The sequence below is a fragment of the Lingula anatina genome, chromosome 1 (genome assembly GCF_051362555.1).
Source record: "Lingula anatina isolate TDL-2025a chromosome 1, LinAna3.0, whole genome shotgun sequence".
Lineage (NCBI taxonomy): Eukaryota > Metazoa > Brachiopoda > Lingulata > Lingulida > Lingulidae > Lingula > Lingula anatina.
In genome coordinates this window covers 36,403,814-36,421,530 of record NC_141767.1, presented here as the reverse complement: position 1 = coordinate 36,421,530, position 17,717 = coordinate 36,403,814, and the positions used below count along the sequence as shown (strand labels likewise).

General features: G+C 37.4%; 2 protein-coding genes across 3 annotated transcripts; one reads left to right on the top strand and one right to left on the bottom strand.

Moving 5' to 3' along the window:
* The first annotated feature begins 2,814 nt into the window (after positions 1 to 2,814).
* LOC106154939 (tektin-3) lies at positions 2,815 to 11,479 on the top strand. Of its 2 annotated transcripts, XM_086999637.1 has the most exons (9): positions 2,815 to 2,950; positions 5,361 to 5,521; positions 5,876 to 6,054; positions 7,043 to 7,128; positions 7,731 to 7,939; positions 8,460 to 8,603; positions 8,802 to 9,024; positions 9,167 to 9,321; positions 9,528 to 11,479. In XM_086999637.1, exons 2-9 carry the CDS (start codon positions 5,367 to 5,369, stop codon positions 9,763 to 9,765), a joined length of 1,389 nt encoding a protein of 462 aa, XP_086855763.1. In that variant the 5' UTR covers positions 2,815 to 2,950; positions 5,361 to 5,366; the 3' UTR covers positions 9,766 to 11,479. The 2 variants fall into 2 exon arrangements, with proteins under 2 accessions (XP_086855763.1, XP_013384963.1); XM_013529509.2 differs by lacking the exons at positions 2,815 to 2,950; positions 7,043 to 7,128 and adding an exon at positions 6,512 to 6,597 and having other exon boundaries at positions 5,367 to 5,521.
* Positions 11,480 to 12,261: 782 nt separating this feature from the next.
* Positions 12,262 to 17,522, bottom strand: LOC106154940 (uncharacterized). The gene is made up of 3 exons (XM_013529510.2): positions 17,350 to 17,522; positions 16,123 to 16,888; positions 12,262 to 15,385 (listed from the first exon to the last, which is right to left on the bottom strand). The coding sequence occupies exons 2-3, from the start codon at positions 16,877 to 16,879 to the stop codon at positions 13,518 to 13,520; spliced, it is 2,625 nt and encodes an 874-aa protein (XP_013384964.1). The 5' UTR covers positions 16,880 to 16,888; positions 17,350 to 17,522; the 3' UTR covers positions 12,262 to 13,517.
* Between the last annotated feature and the right edge of the window lie 195 nt (positions 17,523 to 17,717).

Sequence of the window (17,717 nt, the reverse complement as noted above, 5' to 3'; positions counted from 1 at the left end):
TTAATCTTACTTGTCAGTCCTTGAATCAAGTCTTTATAGCACTGTGCTATTGATATTCAGTGTCGATTTGTAGAGAAGAGTTGAATATAGATTATAAATCTGATCATTGCTAACTGGTGATACGTAGATTGTCAATTAAAGTTTATGTGTGTGTAAATTAAAGTTTATGTGTGTGTAAATGACCGTATGTGTGTGTGTGTGTGTGTGTGTGTGAGATTAAATAAACTCAGTGAGATCACGGTGATAAAATGGGAAACTAAGATTTAGTTCCAAGTAAATGAAAAACTGTTTACGCCTTTGTCAAATGGTAAACGGGGCCAAGTCTGAAATGTACACACTGTTGATTTACTTTCCTGACTTAAATCAACGCAGAGGTTAATGAGATAGGGTCTCGTGTTAAAAACCAGTTCGCTTAAAATCGAAATAATATTTGGCCGCTTTTATTTGTGACAGGAGACATTATTTTTGATATTAGTTTAATCTTTTAAGTAACTCGGCAACTGCGCGGTGACAGAAGGATTATCTCCAAATTTGACATGACGCCTGAGCAAGTTGACATCGTATAAACTCTAGACACAAAAAAATGGCTAGAGTTTATTTTAACTTATATTCCTAATCATATTGTATATGTCTATTTGTCCTTACGCACAAACAGACAAATCCGGTGTGCATTGCTTAGTAATTTACTTATCTTGATAAGCGCCCCCGGGTGGGGTTGAGGATATGCAAACACCAGGTCAAAATTTGTGATAAAATTCGATAAGATTGAATTGGGAAAATTACTCAGGTAGCTATAAATGTTAAAATCCAATTGGTTAGCATTAAAAAAACATATTTAGGAATAAGAACATGCTTCAGATTACAGCAAAGTGCAACACACATAACATGGGGGAAAAATAAAATTTGTACTCGTTTTCTTAAATCTAATAAAAGCTATAGAGAAAGGGAAAGCTGTCTCTATGCCAACGGCCCTAACCTAGAAATTAATTAAGTGAAAAAAACAACAACAGCATTACACAATTTTATCTAAGTAAAAAAGTCAAAGAGCAAGTTACCCCATACCTCGTGAGCCAGGTACTTAGAAAGGCCGAAATATTAATTACTTAGAGATGTTTTTTCAGAAGTCACAGTCGATTAGAAATTAACAATACGGCGTAGAGCAGCAAACTTTCCTTCCTTTGCATTAGCAGTATCGACACCATTACAACGCGGTTGATAAACGCGTCGGAGTCAACCTTTCCTTGTGAAAAGCACCAGTGCTCAAAATGCCATGTTATTCTAAAACAAATTTTCTTTCACACAGAACAAAGCGATTAAGCCCCGACAAGAAGCAACACTTTATGCCCAAACAGGACTTACAAAGTGTTTAATCGCATGTTCATTTTACAAATGGAAACCTTTTGATATTCAGTACATAAAGGCGGCCTGTTTACTTCATAGAGTAGCAGGTGCGTTGACTGAAACAACTTGCCAAGGATTTTTTGAGATACATCAAAATCCTAAAGTTTCCCATTTTATCGCGGTGATCTCACTGAGTTTATTCAAGCATCTTATGACGTCACCACAGTTTTAAAGATCAGTGAAAAAAATCTATAATTGCTCATTGCTGCTAACATTGATACTATAGTGATTAATCTTGCTTATGATATTTGAGATGTGTAATGTTTTTTGAGGTAATATTATTTTTTCCAATAGGACTTAGTACGAAATATTTTTATTTCCCTTACGGAGGAAACGTGGGCCAATGAATATGTTTTACCATTTGAGATACTACGTTGTAAAAATCAGTCTTTGAAATGTAGAACGAGGATTAGGAACAGATACAAACATATCCCATTTGTATAAAAAAAGAGGAACAATTCATTCACTTTTTGTCAGTGAGCGAAAAACCCTTGTATTGCTAGTTATTTAGTTATATAAAGCGTTTAGATAGACTAAAATCTTATGAAGAGTACACTTTGAACGGAGACTAAACCAGAAATTTTCGACTAAAATAATAAAAATAAACACATTGAAATGTATGGAGAAAGTAAAACCAAAATACAACGCAATTTTGTATCAATGAAGAAAGGGAATATGAAATAAATTTGGTTTTAAGTTTTATTTGAAATAGTTAAAAGTTTGCACAAAGTCCAACTGGCATATTGCGACAGATGCTTTTAAATGTCCGATATGTCTACCATTTTAGTTCTTAAAGTTGACCAAACATTGTCAGGATTGTCAGACGATCTAACAAAACAGTACAAGAAATCACCCAAAGTATTACCTGAAATCCATAAATGGAAGTAAAATGGCAGTATTTGACTCTTTCCATTTTATGTCTAGTTGGTGTTACATAGAGAAGCCGCCCTATTGTCGACAAATCCTTTATACATCCTCCTGCAAGATCACGAATTTTCTTCGTTAGCCCAGTTTGAAAATCCACACCTTTTTATGTGAAATTGAAATATGTGTACAGCTCAAATCATTCTCATCCTGAACATTTTAAATTGAACGGCGAATGCTGTGCTAAGTTTCGTTGGACGTAGTCTCTTCTGGTTTTGAAAGAGTTTTGCTCTCCTTCGCAAGCGATTGCAGAATCAAATATCGGAGGTCAGTTTTGCGTCATCCAAATCACCGAAATGAGCTGATGTGGATAAGAAAATCCCATTCAAACAATGTTTTTGTCGATCTAAAAATCCTCGCCACGGCAATCGTTCCCCGGGCGGACCCGCCATATTGTTTTTATTTATTTACATTTAATTGATTAATCCGCCTGTTGATAAAAGGGGTGGTCCACGTGACCGTCGTAGTTAGGGCGATCACCATGGACGCCAGGCCTCTATATGAGGCCCAGCCTTTACAACTTTGTTTAGTTATTGTTCAATCTCGGCAAGAAATCATACACGTGGGCTGCTCGCCTTGTTGTAGTTTAGTCTAGCCTTTGTAGAACCCAAATAGACACACCAAGGTAAGAAATGTTTGTATCATATCAGTATTTCATCTCGATTGTTTGCTTTTTTCATTCATAAGAGGTTCAACTGGCCGTGCCATGTCTCTTTGATAGTATTACTATGGTCAAAGTTATGTTCCTCTACTCCAATTTAGGACTTAAAGCGTATTTCGGTCATAAGTTTTGAAGTAGCAACCATAAATTATCAGAATCTTGTATAACAGTGATGAAAGTGTTAAAAAGACGCCGACTTTCATTGATGAAATTAATATCTGTTACAACGGCATTATAACTTTTAGTTTTCTAATACCAGTAATTGGAACACGAGATTGAGAGAGAAAGAGAACTGCCAACATTTTTTGATAAATGGAATATCTTATCTCCTCACAGGATTTTCGTAATATCAAAATAATTGGACAAATTCCATGGTGCAGTAATTTAAATTGTAATGAAAAAATTTATTAAAGCGAGGGTTTCAAATTAGATTTTACGGTCTAAACATGATAATGAGTAACATCATCATTTTGCAATAGATGGCATCATAGTTTAAAGAAGATATGTTGAAATGTTTATTTATAATATGTTTTGGATAACAGAAAAAAAGACCGATAAAATACATCATTTTCAAATCAACATCGCTACATTTTAACTAAAATAGCTAAAATGCAAGAAGTATATTATGGGGGGAAACTACAGTACATTTCACAATCTTAAATATGATGAAAATACGTATGAAAGTAGTAAACAACAGTATGAACAAATGAACAAAACAAAATAGGCTTAAAATGTGATAAAAAAACGAAAATGGTTAGAATCGCCAGTTTGTTGTGACAACCTGAACGAAAGCTCTAAAGTTGTCTCCTAATAGTTTTCCCTCTCAACCTCATCGATTGCCCTGAAGCTATGGGTACAGATTAGGCTTTGGTCGGGTGATCGGCAATCGATAATGTTTGAAAGCAGAGATTGATCTTATTGTTAAAAAGTACAAGATCGATCCAAAAAGCTTTTGAACTTTGATAACAGACGTATCGTTCTTGTTATTTCTCTGATTTTGTCAATATGACCAACTTTTCTTTTGCAATTTACTTAATTTATTTTAATCAAAATAAAACCCTTGTCAGCGGCTTGCTCCAATTTTTATAAGATTAAACCTCGTTCAGTCATTTGGTTTTAACGCCTTTATGCTGGACGATGATTCGTACACCTGATATTTAATTCATGCTTCTTGCTGCAGATTAATTAAGACGAAATGGCAACGGGTAGAGATTATTAACTATCGATCTTCCCTTTATTCACGACTGAAAGAAGGAAACTGCGGTATTTCGCGCTGGTTTATCGATGTTATTATCATTGTGGTAATTGGATAAAGGTAGCGCTTCTTGAACAATTCCACATTTATCAATATTCCGGCAAGGAGCAGTCGAGTCTTCTCATTCTCCTATTCTGTGACCAAAAATATCCATGGATTTTTCTTACTCACCAAAAATCGCGCGGGATCAATTGCCCGATAGGTACGCAGTGAGACAAAATCAGCTGTTACAATGCAAGCAACTCGCTTTGCCATAAATGTCTTCAATAGTTTGCTCATAGCAACGCACTGGTACTTGAAACCACTCATGTCGTAAGAAATGAAGATCCAGCCAAACGAACGCCGGTAATTCTTGGATCTGTCACGCTTTCGATGCGAACTACAAGTCAATAACTCTCCCACTTGAAATGACGGCTGCAAACACTGTTAAGTGAACGTGAAGGGTTTTACTGGCCCTCACATTGCACGGGCGGTCAGGCAATACACACACAAGAGGTTGGATATAACTCGAGAGGCCTGCATTATTGAAAGCCCGTCTAAACACGGCTTTAGCAGATGAATCAGAAAGTATCCGATAATCAGCCAGCAAACACCACCGTGAATGAGTATTCAATATTGATAAACACGCGGAATGTGTTCTGTTGAGGCCCATTAAGTGGATGTTATGAAATATTAATGTGAGCCTGTTTAAATAACGAGGGTACTCAAGCCGGAAAAGTTACTGCTAATGAAACAACCTGAAGGCAATGCAAATAGGTGTTATTTCTGGAGCATGGGTTGGCATTGAATATAGATATAATGTCTTATATCTATATTTATGAGATGAATGCTATTTATTTTGTCTGGCGGAATACAATTGGAATACAATTTATAAAGAGCAACAAAGAAACTTTTTTACGTCTATTGAATGGAATAAAATTATTTGAATAAAAATGTTCAATAAAACTCAAAATAAATACAATTAAAGGGGGGGTCAGAGATTATTTAAAATAAAAACACCAAGCGGAGCTCATCATATGATACAATTCAAATTCCAAAATTTAGGATTTCCGTTTATGTTCTTGGATTTTGATATTTAACAACAAATTTAACAATGTTATTGCCTTTTCTTTTCTTCAGTTTACGATGGCAGTGTATTACGCCAGTTCCCCAGTGGTTCGCACACGTAGCGCCACTCCTCTGACTCCTGACATCGGCAGAATTGCTCCTATTGGTTACTCTACCGGACATAAAGCAACCAAGGACGTTGGCCATGCCAGGACATATTTCAACCCTGCAAGGTGAGGAACACTTCTTGTCACTCTCGACTTGTGGCGAAGGACCACGTGCATGTTGCACATTGCCTCCAAAAAGATTAATAGCCTACAATGATTTTTTTTTGTTTTCTGATATAATATGCCATTGAAACGGTTTATTATGATTGAGTCAAAGTCCTAGGTCTGCTTTGTGACATGATGTTAATGTTATTGGTGAGTGACCAGATGTCATTCAGTAGCGTGACTGTTTTATCATGGTTAGTAACCATGTTTACATAAATAAATGTCATTAATCAATTAATAATGATTAATAATGATGTTTATAATGAATTTGAAAATTATAATTTATTTCTATTTTATCGCTTTTTTAATATTCAGGCAGCAGCTGTACAACCGCTTCTCTCACGGCGACTGGAGCTCCTCCAATCATGCTAACTATCACATGTCCGACCGTGAGCGTTCCTTCGCCGAACGTCTCCGTGCTGACGCCTGGCGGGCAGTGAAGGAGACCGACCACAGGACCAGAAATAGACAGGCTGATGTCACCAAGAGATTGGGTAGGTGACAGTAGGTTGACAGCCACTATGGAATCGGCCGTTTGGCCGGTAAAAACACTTAAAAACGGCCTGTAGATTGTCACTTTGTATAGACCCGTAAACTTAATTAGAATTGAAGTAAATGTAAAAATGTCAGTTTCATGTAATGTTTTTTGGGCTCAGTTCACAGACGTGGATAACGACTTTACAAATTGCTCTACAGAGTGTTAATATCAAGAATGCTTACGTGATCGGTTCATAATAATGATCCATTGAACACTCAATGTTACATTTACACACTTGCACTTCATTGTGCAATCAAAAGCCTCTCGCCTCAGAAGAATAAAATTCATAATCTGATAATATGTCACTTGAATAAAGATTTTCATCCTTAAGTCATTGCTATGTGACTGTCTCTTCACATGAGTGTACTTAAGCAATTATTACCACTAATCCTACTGATAATGTTTGTTTTCAGGCGAGAGAGTGGAAGATATAGATTTTTGGAAAAAAGAGCTCGTTAATGAATGTAGAGCTATGGAAAATGAAATTGAAAATCTGAAGGTACTGGTATCAAAATTCCTTCATTTTGATTTTCCCCTTTTGTGCGTGCGTTTTCTCCATTTTTTTCAGACAGACGGTCCCTCCTTCCTGCTTTGCGGTTTGTCATGGATTTTGACGTAATCCATGACAACCCTCCGTGTATGCTTTAGTTGTGTTAGAAGGGCAATATCCTCATAATTGACTACCATTTAATAACATAAAGAAATATGCAAAACGCTAGCAAAATCTCTTGTGCAAAAAAAATAATTCGCAAATATTTTGGTAAAATATTTTGGCTTTTTCCTTATAATCTTTTGATATAATTTGATTGACTGTCACTTATGAGCACAGAGTCCTGAACACAGCATGTAACTATAGCTGCACTTCACACGCTGCCGCAGTTTATTTTAGTGGTTTCCCTAGCGGCACTCTTTCTACTAGTATATGCATGAGCCCTTTTCTTCAGGTGAGCGCTCTACGGACATCCACTTTTGGAAATCTGAGTTGGTCAATGAGTGCAGAGCTATGGAGAATGAGATTGAGAATCTGAGGGTATAGTGATATTGATTGCCTAGAGACATGGAGCTAGGGGTGCTACATACCTAGCGTGGTGTAACCTGCCTTAAAACTGGATGATGTGTTTTCTGATCGGCTATCATTTTAAAAGAGACAAAACTTAGACCAACAGCTGGACTATATTTACAAAGAAAAGGAATGGCCGAAAATGATGAATGTTGAAACGGCAACGTAAATTTGGCCCCATAGTAACGTAGTAACAATATGTGACTTTAAGCAAAGTAAAATGGGTATTTATAAATGGAGAAATTCATGATTGGCCTGTTAGAATCCGACATAATCCAGTTGTCTACCTTACCACATAATATAGGTGCTTAACAACTTGTGCTTAATCTTGCTTACCATTTGAATAGTTGTCATTTTCCCTCTGAAAAAAATAATGAGTATCGAATCAACCAAAAAGCGATATGTCAAAACTAAGATAACTTGCATGTCCTACAAAATTAAGTTTTTGCACTCTTAAGTAGAATTAATTTGAATGGTAACTATATTCAAGCTGAATGTTTCCATTAAACGTCACAAGGGAAGACTTTCTCTTAAACTTGTTGTATAAATTACATATCTTTTTTTTTTCATAGGAGCACAAGAGGATCTTGGAGAAGGCTTACATGGACACTAACAACCCACTTCATATTGCCGAGGAATGCCTGCTGCACCGTGAGAAGCGCCAGGGCATTGATATGGTCCATGACGACGTCGAGAGATCCCTGAGCAAGGAAGTTCTCATCATCAAGAACTGTCAGGAGAGAATGAGGAAGGTGCTGCAGAGAGCACACGCACAACTGAAGTACGTTCACGTTTACTTGACTCCTCCGATTACCTAAAGTGAACACATTTCACGAACCTTTCGTTGGTTAGCAATCAGTCGTTAGACCTCGTTAGTTATGAGTGCTGTTTCACGAAGCTACCGATAGTCATCTCGTTTATTATTGTCTCGTTGTTACCATGGATATAAAACGACTGTTTCATCGTACACATGCGTAATGAATGAAATTAAAAGGTTTTTTAGTTACCATTTTCTGTTATGGGTTAACGTTAACTTCATGAAATACCACTCGAAAATCGCTAAGTTTTCGCTAAATTGCTAAGGTACTTCTGTCGTTATTTATTCTAACTAACGACAGCTTCGTGAAACGGACCCCTGGTTTCAATAAGACATCCCGATCTCGCCTTCTAGCAATTGACAACATTTAAAAAAGTGACATAGGTTAGAAATAATGTCCGTAATGTTGCTAAGCAACAAGTTTTAAAGATGCAGCAGATTGTTAAGTTCATGCAGTCACTGATGTACTCATTGCTTCTCTCAGGTTGGACCGTGCAGCCCTCCACGAGATGGAGAAAGACGCCAAGGACAAACACCACGCCCATCACCTTGACGACCGTATGCACCAGCTTAGGAACACCTCCATGGGCATTGGCTACCACCCTGGCATCGAGAACGTAGACAACACGTAAGTTGCTCTATTTTGTGGTGTTGTTAATTGATATATTACATACAGCAAAGATAAAAGTAAGAAACGATTCAAAATGACCATATTTGACGCCCCACCTACTCGTACCAATGTGCAAAATCCATGACGGCTGGTTGCAAGATCAACCGAACTGAGTCGTTGCAAGAAAGTCTCACGTGTTTTACTTTCTTCTAACAGAATCAGCGTCCCCCACACATGGGTTAAGTTTACCCAGAACAACATCCTGAGATCACAGAAGGAGAGAGCTGCCTCAGAGCGTCTGCGTGGTGAGATCGACGCTTGTCTGCGCGCTTGCGCCAATGAGATGTGGAACGTCTTCAACCACGTTAACAACTCTTTCAACATGCGTATCAGAGAATCCACAGACGCCAGGAACAAACTGCAGGCCCATCTCAACAGAGTGAGTACCTACTGTATTTATATTTTGAATCAGGCTGTGATGAAGATTTTTTAAAATCTTTCTTTCTTCCCAACTACAATACATGTGCTCGAAAGCTTTTTTATGAAAAGGATTAAAAATTAACGTCACACAATACTTTCAGACCATGCAAGAGGTCTTCGACATGGAGAAGAACATCGAGCTGCTGCGTAAGGCAATCCATGATAAGGAGGCACCAATGAAGGTGGCCCAGACCCGGCTGGATGAGAGGTGCAGACGACAGAACGTGGAACTTTGCAACGACCCAGTGATGAGAACGTGAGTACCTTGAGAATTTTTTTTTTTTTTTTTTTTTTTTGGCGTGGGTAAAGTCAGACTTTTGTTGAAACCGTAGTTAAAATTAAAAAGATCTAAGGAAATATGTCAAGTGCATATTTCACTGCTTTGCACAAAAAAAATGGCCAATTTCCATGTTTTAATATATCAAACGACTAATTATATGATTTATTTTCCTTTCTTTCCAGTCTGCAGAAGGAGGTGAATGAGATCAGAGAGTCCGTCCGCTACCTGAAGGAGAAGCTGAGACAATCCGAGATTAGCTTAGCTCGCCTGATGAAGACCAAGTCGACCTTGGAACACGACATCTCTGTGAAGGAGAACTCCCTATCCATCGACTCCAAGGCGTGCATGGGAATGAGGAAAGGGTTCCCAATGGATCCTAAAGTCGGACCTATCTTTAACATGCCCCTGGCTCAAATCTAAAGAATCTTCTGTTGTAAGACTGTATTGATCTCTCATCAGTGCTATATGTATAATGTGCACAGTATTAATATCAATATTATTATTATTACGGTTATTCAATTTGATAATTGCTCATGCTCAATTTGTCTATGCTATTAATGTGTTGACAATGCGAAGCCTATTATGTTCATTTCCACATAACGGAATGTGATACAGGTTGGGGGGTTTGCAGAGAGATGAAACAAAAGTGTGGAAGTAGTTTGAGGCCGGGATGGGAAAAGTCATGGGGATATGGTATGGGTCTGACCCAGGGGTGGGGCTAAGGGACAGGCGTGACAAATCACAAAGCTCAAATGTTGACACGGGACTATTTCGTAAATCTGTGGGAAGTGTCATAAAATTACTCATAATGATAAAGTGAGAATCGAAACTCAGCTGTTACTTTAGAAATTAACGCTTGTAAAATAGATCCATTCGCGCTTTCAAATCTCTTGAGTAAGAAAACATACATTCCATTACAAAATATAATCATAGGGGGACAATTTGCGATATGATATAGTTATTGCTATAGGATGTTAAGCAATTATTACAGATGTAGGCAGCAGTGGTTGTTTGACACGCAACGTGCGCGTGGAATATAATCTCGTTCTAGCGATCGATTGTGTGTCGAGGGTGTCCCGAAGTGGAGGACGCAATGGAAGGAAAGCTAACAACTGAAAGTCCTCTGAGGTGAAATAGATAAAACACTATGCCGGTCATGGGGGTTTTCATGCCATAGCATAATAACGTGAAAATATACCCCATCATCATGCATGTTCATGCGCACTTTTCGAACTTAGATAAAACTCATTTCGTTTTATGCCATAAAATGTTAGAAGGTAGATAAGATAAAATGTGTACTTAGAAGAGGGATTCCTTTGAGCATAATTGCATTGAAAACACCACAGGGGACTTTCAAAGAGTTATGGGTCGTTATGCTATCGAAAAGTATCTTGTAAATTGTAAAATTGTGTAAATATCGTCATTTTGTAGTTTTATTCCACTTCCGAGCTCTCATATTCATTGTAGATTTTATTGTCATGCTCGCTATGAATAACTTTCCTGTAGTTGTTTTTTTACCTCAAAGGTCACAAATGTGTAGTTGAGAGTGACCACACCGAATTGCCTAGTGTTCATCTATTGCACCCTGGTCTTAAATCCCCCTTAAGAACAGTTTGGAATTTAGCGGCTATCTCGAACTATGATATGTATATAAATGCATACCTGAGACTCGATTTTGCGATTTTAAAGAAATATATTTATTGCTCCCAAGCAGAATCTCTCAGAGTCTCAAAGGGATTCATCTTTTACCTTTTTCTTTTCCTTGATGAGAGCAGGTATTTCTTATTTTAGCTTCTCTTTTCATATGCAAAGTGTGATATTGCCAAACAATCAACAACTATTGTATTTATCAAATATTATTATCTGTGGTCGAATATTTCCTCGGCTTCTAGAGTTTTGCAAACAACGGATGACTTGGAATATTAAGAAGGCTTTATTACATAGTTGGCCAGTCTTTACGACAAGAGAACATACTTAGTTTGGACAATACTGGTGTGTTCAGCACAAAATAGTAACTTTCTTATTGTACATAAAGATATGCCAAATTTCCACAGCTTTGGAAATATTCGATCAGAAATAACGTGTGATCCAAAAACAAATTGTTTGAAATTACAAATAAAAATTGTGAAACTAATGCAAGTGGCGTTGTCGTTTCCTTTCCTATGTTTTTAGTGCAACGGGAGTTTTTGTTCTTTGAAAGCAAAAGACATGACTATTTAGGTCCATGTGAAGAGACAATGCAACTTTTTTATTCTTGGCAAGGATGTTCAAGAACAATTGAACATACATTAAAGAAAGAAAAAGAATACCAAAATCCACGATACATGCAAAGGAGGAGGTATTGAGCATATTTCAACGGTGTAATCTTCACTATTAATAAAATGTCCCAACGGGCCTACTTATCAATTTGTTATAAGGAAAATAGGATATGCTCTTCGCTTTTCGCTTAGCGAGAAAGCGGATTTGGCGTGTTGTCAAGTATGAATCGAGTTTTGTGATTGGCATTTATAATATGATGGAACTGTTCATGATTTAAACGTTAACATATTTCAGGTTGTAATTAAAATAAATATTGATAAAAAGACTCAAATCGGAAAGCTTATAATGATGAGACAGAGATGATAAGGAATTTTGATGGGGGACACAGAAATCAAATGGATCATCCCGAAAATACGTTGAGCAACAATGTTTTGAAAGATTGAGTAAAGTAAGGTTCATACTGAGCATAAATGCAAAAGTATCAAAAGCATGATCACAATCCGTTTCATGGAGAATTGACCAATAATTCAACCACATATCATTACACACTGTGAAAAAAAAGATCCCATTTTTAAATATTGCTTGTCATTTACTCTTACTGGTCTTGTAAATCGCTTAAAAGGGTTTGATTTTGATACAAATCAATCAAACTCTCTATAATGTAAATAGGAGCTGTATTCTGTTGATGTTTTAAATTATGGCGTATAATGTTTTAGCAGCAAACGTTTTACAATAATTGCTTGAGCGCTTAACGCATCAAATAAAAATTATCATACTAATGTGTAAAGAATATACATGTACGTACACATGCCAGAGATGCCAAATCGTGTGAATTCATGTTACGAAACAAAACCTAAATATGAATTTCTTAGCGACAGTTTGCACAGTGTTTCACGTGTTTGGCTGGTTAAATGCTGCAATAAAAGAAGCACGTCAAAAGTTTCCATAGTTCAAATCTATAAGTAAACACCCTCGCGAATGAGTCGTTTTATACGCACGGGACAAAAATTGCCATTCTTGCAGAAGTTCATTAAAGTTTATCTTCTTTCACCTGTTGAACTAATAAGGCCATTTCTTTTGAAAAGTTGAGCGTTTATTTGCTGAGCAAATGTTATGATGAAAAACAAATTTAAGATACATTAACATAGAAACAAGAACAAAATCCATACCATTCTACTACAATGAAGTGTAACAGAAATGGGAACAAGTTCATTCAACTACAAAACAAAACAACAGCACAAAGACTTATGGCATAAATCTATTTTTATAAGAGTTTGTAAGCACATGAATGGAATGTTTCTTTTTGAAAATGTGCGTTTACATTGTTTAATATCTACAGTAACCTACGTACACAATTATGAAAAATAAAGAAGTCTGTCTTGAGAACAAAATGCTAAGAGTATCATATATGGGGTAAAAATGTCACATATGAACCTTACAATAATGTGTTGGTGCCTACGGCGATATGTTGTGCAAAAATACATCTTTAATATTTGGAAGCTGATAACATGCGTGTGCGTACAAGCGCGCATGTGCAGCAATGATGAAACCCACTGATAAAAAGACCCCATCTACATTTGTACAGCAGCAGTGATAGCACGCTTATGAATATCCACCATCACATTCGATCTATATATATGATCGCTCAAAGACAAAAAAAGAAAAAAATCAAACACATCTCATCTAATCTCACAATGGTTGGCAAAACGCAAGAAAAAATAACTCCTATGAAGCAGCAAGTGAAATAACAATTGCACTGAAAAATATCTTTGGTTAATCCGTAAATCACAAATGAAATATCACATTTAAATTGAAACGATGCTTCATTTCTACCGCTGCAGTATGTATAGCTGCTACTACTAAACTACTGCTACAATTTAACTATACTGCTACAAACTATAAAAACTATTTGACTAATCTATGCTAGTCAGGAAGAGAGACCTTTTCACTTCAACAACCACTTCAGGTTTTCCTTCATGATTGTTATTGTTTCCATTTGAATTGTTCTGTTTCAACGAGTCTCCATCTATGTCTTCCACAGTTATATCAGGAGCAGACTTCTGTGCGGATGGTTGAGAATCACCGCCACAATGCCCTCTAGCGGCGGGCTGATCACTCCCCTGTGGTTCTGGGCGTTCCCCTTTCAGTGCGTCTCCTTTCTGCTTTCCAAACTGGTGCCGCCTAAACGCAGGACTGTTTGGACCCGCGGTTTTCGGGTGAGGGGGCACTGGCGAAGAAAACGGATTTGGGTGTTCATCAGTAATGTGGTCAGTTCGATTCTTGGGCGGAACGGGCGATTTTGAAGGTCTGGGTGGATTTGGTATTCTTGCGGAGAGACGCGATGCTGATACTGGGCGAGCCGATGGTGGACGAGCACGTGGGAAGGACCTATTAGCGTCACTTACTTTGTCTATTACGTCTTTGTCGTCTGAGCTGTGATCTTTTGGCTTCCAGACATATTTTGGTGTTGGCGGAGAACCTGTCGACTCGGTTCCACTCTGTACATTGGTTTCATTTTCACTTCTGGAATTGTCGTGATCTTCGCTTTTGTTTAGTCCACTGTCAACTCGCTTCCCTTTTCCTTCTGATGCTCTGTCAATACGTTGCTTGGCTAAATTGGGTATGACATCTTTCAGATCAAGGTTTTTCCGTTTTTCTGCCTCAAGTTTCTTCTCCCTTTTCTTCCTTTTTTCATCCTCCTGCTTTTTAACTTTAAGCCAATCTTCATATGAGATCCGTTTCTTTTGGGCCTCTTCCTCCTCCCTTTTCTTTCTCTCCTCTTCTTCTTTTGCTTTCTTTTTCTGAAGACTTATCCTTTTTGCTCTATCGACTTTACTTTCAGCTACTGGTTTCTTGTATCCATACTCAACCTCTTCCCCACGCAGTGCCTTCTCTCTCGCTTCCTTAGCTATTTTCGACTGGCGCTTGATCTCTTCTGCAATTTTCTGGGTATGTATATTGTTTCTTAGTGTGTCAGGAATGTCAGCCTCTTGTATTGTTTTCTTTTTCTCCTCTTCTTCAGTTTGCTTTTTCTCGTTATTGGCATCATCTTGATGTGATTCATCCTTTGGGGTCTCTTTTGGGGTCCTGGGGGAAGCTCTTGGGGTGGTTGTCACAGGAGATGGGGTACGTTGTGCCTGGGGACTACCAGAGGTCTTACCCCTGGGAGACATGTTGAGCGGGGTACTTGGAGAGTATTCAGTGGGTCTGCCTTTTGAAATTCTTTCTCTCTTTCTAAGAAGCCTAATCTCGACTTCTTTGCTGTGTTTCCACTTATCAAACTCAACAGCAGATTCCTCCAGACGATGTCGCTTGAAATCTAGCAGTTCCTCTTGTTCTTTTCTAAATGCTCTATCCTTAGCTCGCTGTGCAGCACGCTTCTTTCTCTCAAGTCTCTTTTTTTCCAGTAACCACTTCTTAATTTCATCATTTGTGGTGCTCTCAAGGTGAGAGTCAGTAGGAACAATAGGAGTCCTGCTTCTTGTGGGAGAGGCTGACTTATCAGACTTTTGTTTAATTGCACTCTCAGTGGAAGTCAAGTCTTTATTTTTACTTTTGGAAGACTTTGTGATCTGTTGCTTTTTTGGCTTTGTTTTCTTTTCACCATTTTCTTTCAGGACAGTTTTAAGTGCAATCTCACGCTCCACAGTGTCGATGACTAAATCAGGGTCTCTGTCGCCACTTGTCACACTTTCCGCCTCTTGGTTAGCAAAGGTGACCCGCTTTAAACTTTCCTCCAGCTTAGATACATCACCCTTATTTCCTGTCTCACCGCAAGCACCTGAAAAAAATAATGATAATTTATTTCAATTTATTCTGTCAAAAAGGAGACCAGGAAATTAACTCCCATTGGCTGAATTCCTTATGGAAATAACCATCCTTTTTCTAAGAATCTCTGCAAAATTTATCTTTTGTAAAGTAGCTTTGTCTTAATGATACTGATATGGTTACAAAGTGATTTTTCTTCTTTTTTTGTATAACAATATATTTAGTTGGTTTATATTGTACTATACTGGCATATTAAGAAAATCTTATCTCACATCTGGCTTTACAAAGTGAGCAATAAAAATGAAATAGGGATAACGTATGATTTATAATTAGATAACATGGGGTACTTTTAAAGCTTATAAATGCAACAAATTTTACCACACATTCATATAAAATATTTGCATCAATGGAAAATATGGAGTAGAGGAAATCTGAATTCTAAATTAGAAAAGCTTCATCTTACACCTCAATGGCTGTCCCAGTACATCTTTTTCAAGTAATGAATTTTAATAACCCCCCCCCTATACCTAAACTGTATTTTTATAGAAAGTGAATACACAAAGAAAAAGATGGCCTTATGAATGTATATTTATAGGGTATTATTGGGAACAACAGAGTGAGCCTCCAAATCACAAGTATTTTGAATGTATTTTTGAACAAAATTCCCATAGACTGACTGTATAAAAAATAAATATACAATTCATAAACTTAACATTACATGACTGTCACATAGATAGAAGTCTTAGTTACCTTTGTCCTGTTTTCTAGTATCCTCCTGATCAACAACCACCTTCTGTGTTTTCCCTTTTCTTTTAACTTTCTCTCTGACTTTAACTTCTTTGGGTTCTTGGTGAACACCCGAGCCATTAGAGCTATTATCATCGCTCTTGGTCTGGGTCCCAGTATCATAGCGAGGGGAGGGCACCTTGACCTCTCTGGTCTTCTTCAGGTGTTTATCTGCCCACTCTGGTGGAGGAGTATTCCAGCGGCTGTTGGTCAGATAATGTGTTAGTAGAGACCTGCTGTGTTTTAGCTGGTCCTCCAACAACGCATTCTTATGGGTCAGATACTGTTCATTTAATAAGCGCTGGAGTTCTTGATACTTCTCTTGTAGCTTAGCAGTGGCACTGCTTTCTACCTTGGAGAACCGTTTCTCTTCTACTTTCTGGTGATGGTGTCTGTGATGATGCTTATGTTTATGGCCATGCCCATGGTGATGCTTATGTCCATGTCTGTGCTCATGGTTTTTCTTATTAGATTTTCGCTTCACATTTTCTTCATCATCACTGCTTCTGCTACTGTCACTGCTTGTACTGTTTCCACTCTCTCTTTCCATCCTATTACTACTGTTGCTTCGGCAGCTTCTTCTGCTACCAGGTCTTCCCATAAAAGAGCTTGATCTGCTAGAAAACTCTGAGGTGCTATACAGTTGGTTAATGCCACCTGTGTGTTCTAGGATTGACTTAAGAAGGTCCAACTCCTGACTGTGGTCAGACGGGTGAGCCATTGTGAAACTCTGAAATAATTGATGTGCATGTATATTAACATACAGTGTGTACTCAAACAATGTTCTGATATTGTCGCAGAAAATATCCATTAAATATTTAATTGAATTTTTGTCGGAATATTTTAAACCATGTTCGACAGGTGGTGCATAATTTCTAATGATAATAAATAAATAAATAAATAAATAAATAAATAAATAAATAAAATAAAAATGTTAATTCATACATTAACACAGTGTTCGCTGTATGTTACAATAATATTGTATCAGCATACTACACTGTACACAGACATCAGACTAGAAAGACTAGACAAGATGGACATACTAGTATACTTGGTGCATGCAGGTACTACCGTACATGTAGTGCTGTACGGGCCTGCAGTTGTCAGTGAACCATCTATTAGATAAGTAAGTGACGAATAGTATTCCTTCAAAAGTGTAAATGCGATAGGACGTCTATAACGGGAACTTACCTTATTATTTTCTCGTCAAACGCCTCTACATTATTAATGTCGGTCAGTGTCAAGAGCCATGACAGTCCTGTTTATAAAATTCACCTTGGTTTGTAGCAACTGCGCGAAACAGGTGCGCATTATACTTTTGCTCTTCTTATATCCGGCATTACTCCCTCTTATTTTTGTGCACAGTGTAGTATAATTCAGATGGAAGGTAAATAATTTGACAATGTATGACAGAATTTTATATGAAACTGTATATTACAAGTATAATTTTTGCTTATAATACATATGTTTGAATGAATATGAATATATTATAACTAGTCTAGATCATATTTTGGGAGAAGCAATAATTGATGTAGTATCCTATTAATTTACTTCAAACA

Bases quoted from the DNA above. Each gene is read 5' to 3' on its own strand.
- LOC106154939 (XM_086999637.1), top strand. From the start codon at position 5,367: ATGGCAGTGTATTACGCCAGTTCCCCAGTGGTTCGCACACGTAGCGCC. The intron at 7,129-7,730 runs GTATAGTGATAT...TTTTTTTCATAG, and splicing joins ATGAGATTGAGAATCTGAGG to GAGCACAAGAGGATCTTGGA. The intron at 9,025-9,166 runs GTGAGTACCTAC...CAATACTTTCAG, and splicing joins TGCAGGCCCATCTCAACAGA to ACCATGCAAGAGGTCTTCGA.
- LOC106154940 (XM_013529510.2), bottom strand. From the start codon at position 16,879: ATGGCTCACCCGTCTGACCACAGTCAGGAGTTGGACCTTCTTAAGTCA. The intron at 15,386-16,122 runs GTAACTAAGACT...TATTTTTTTCAG, and splicing joins TACTAGAAAACAGGACAAAG to GTGCTTGCGGTGAGACAGGA.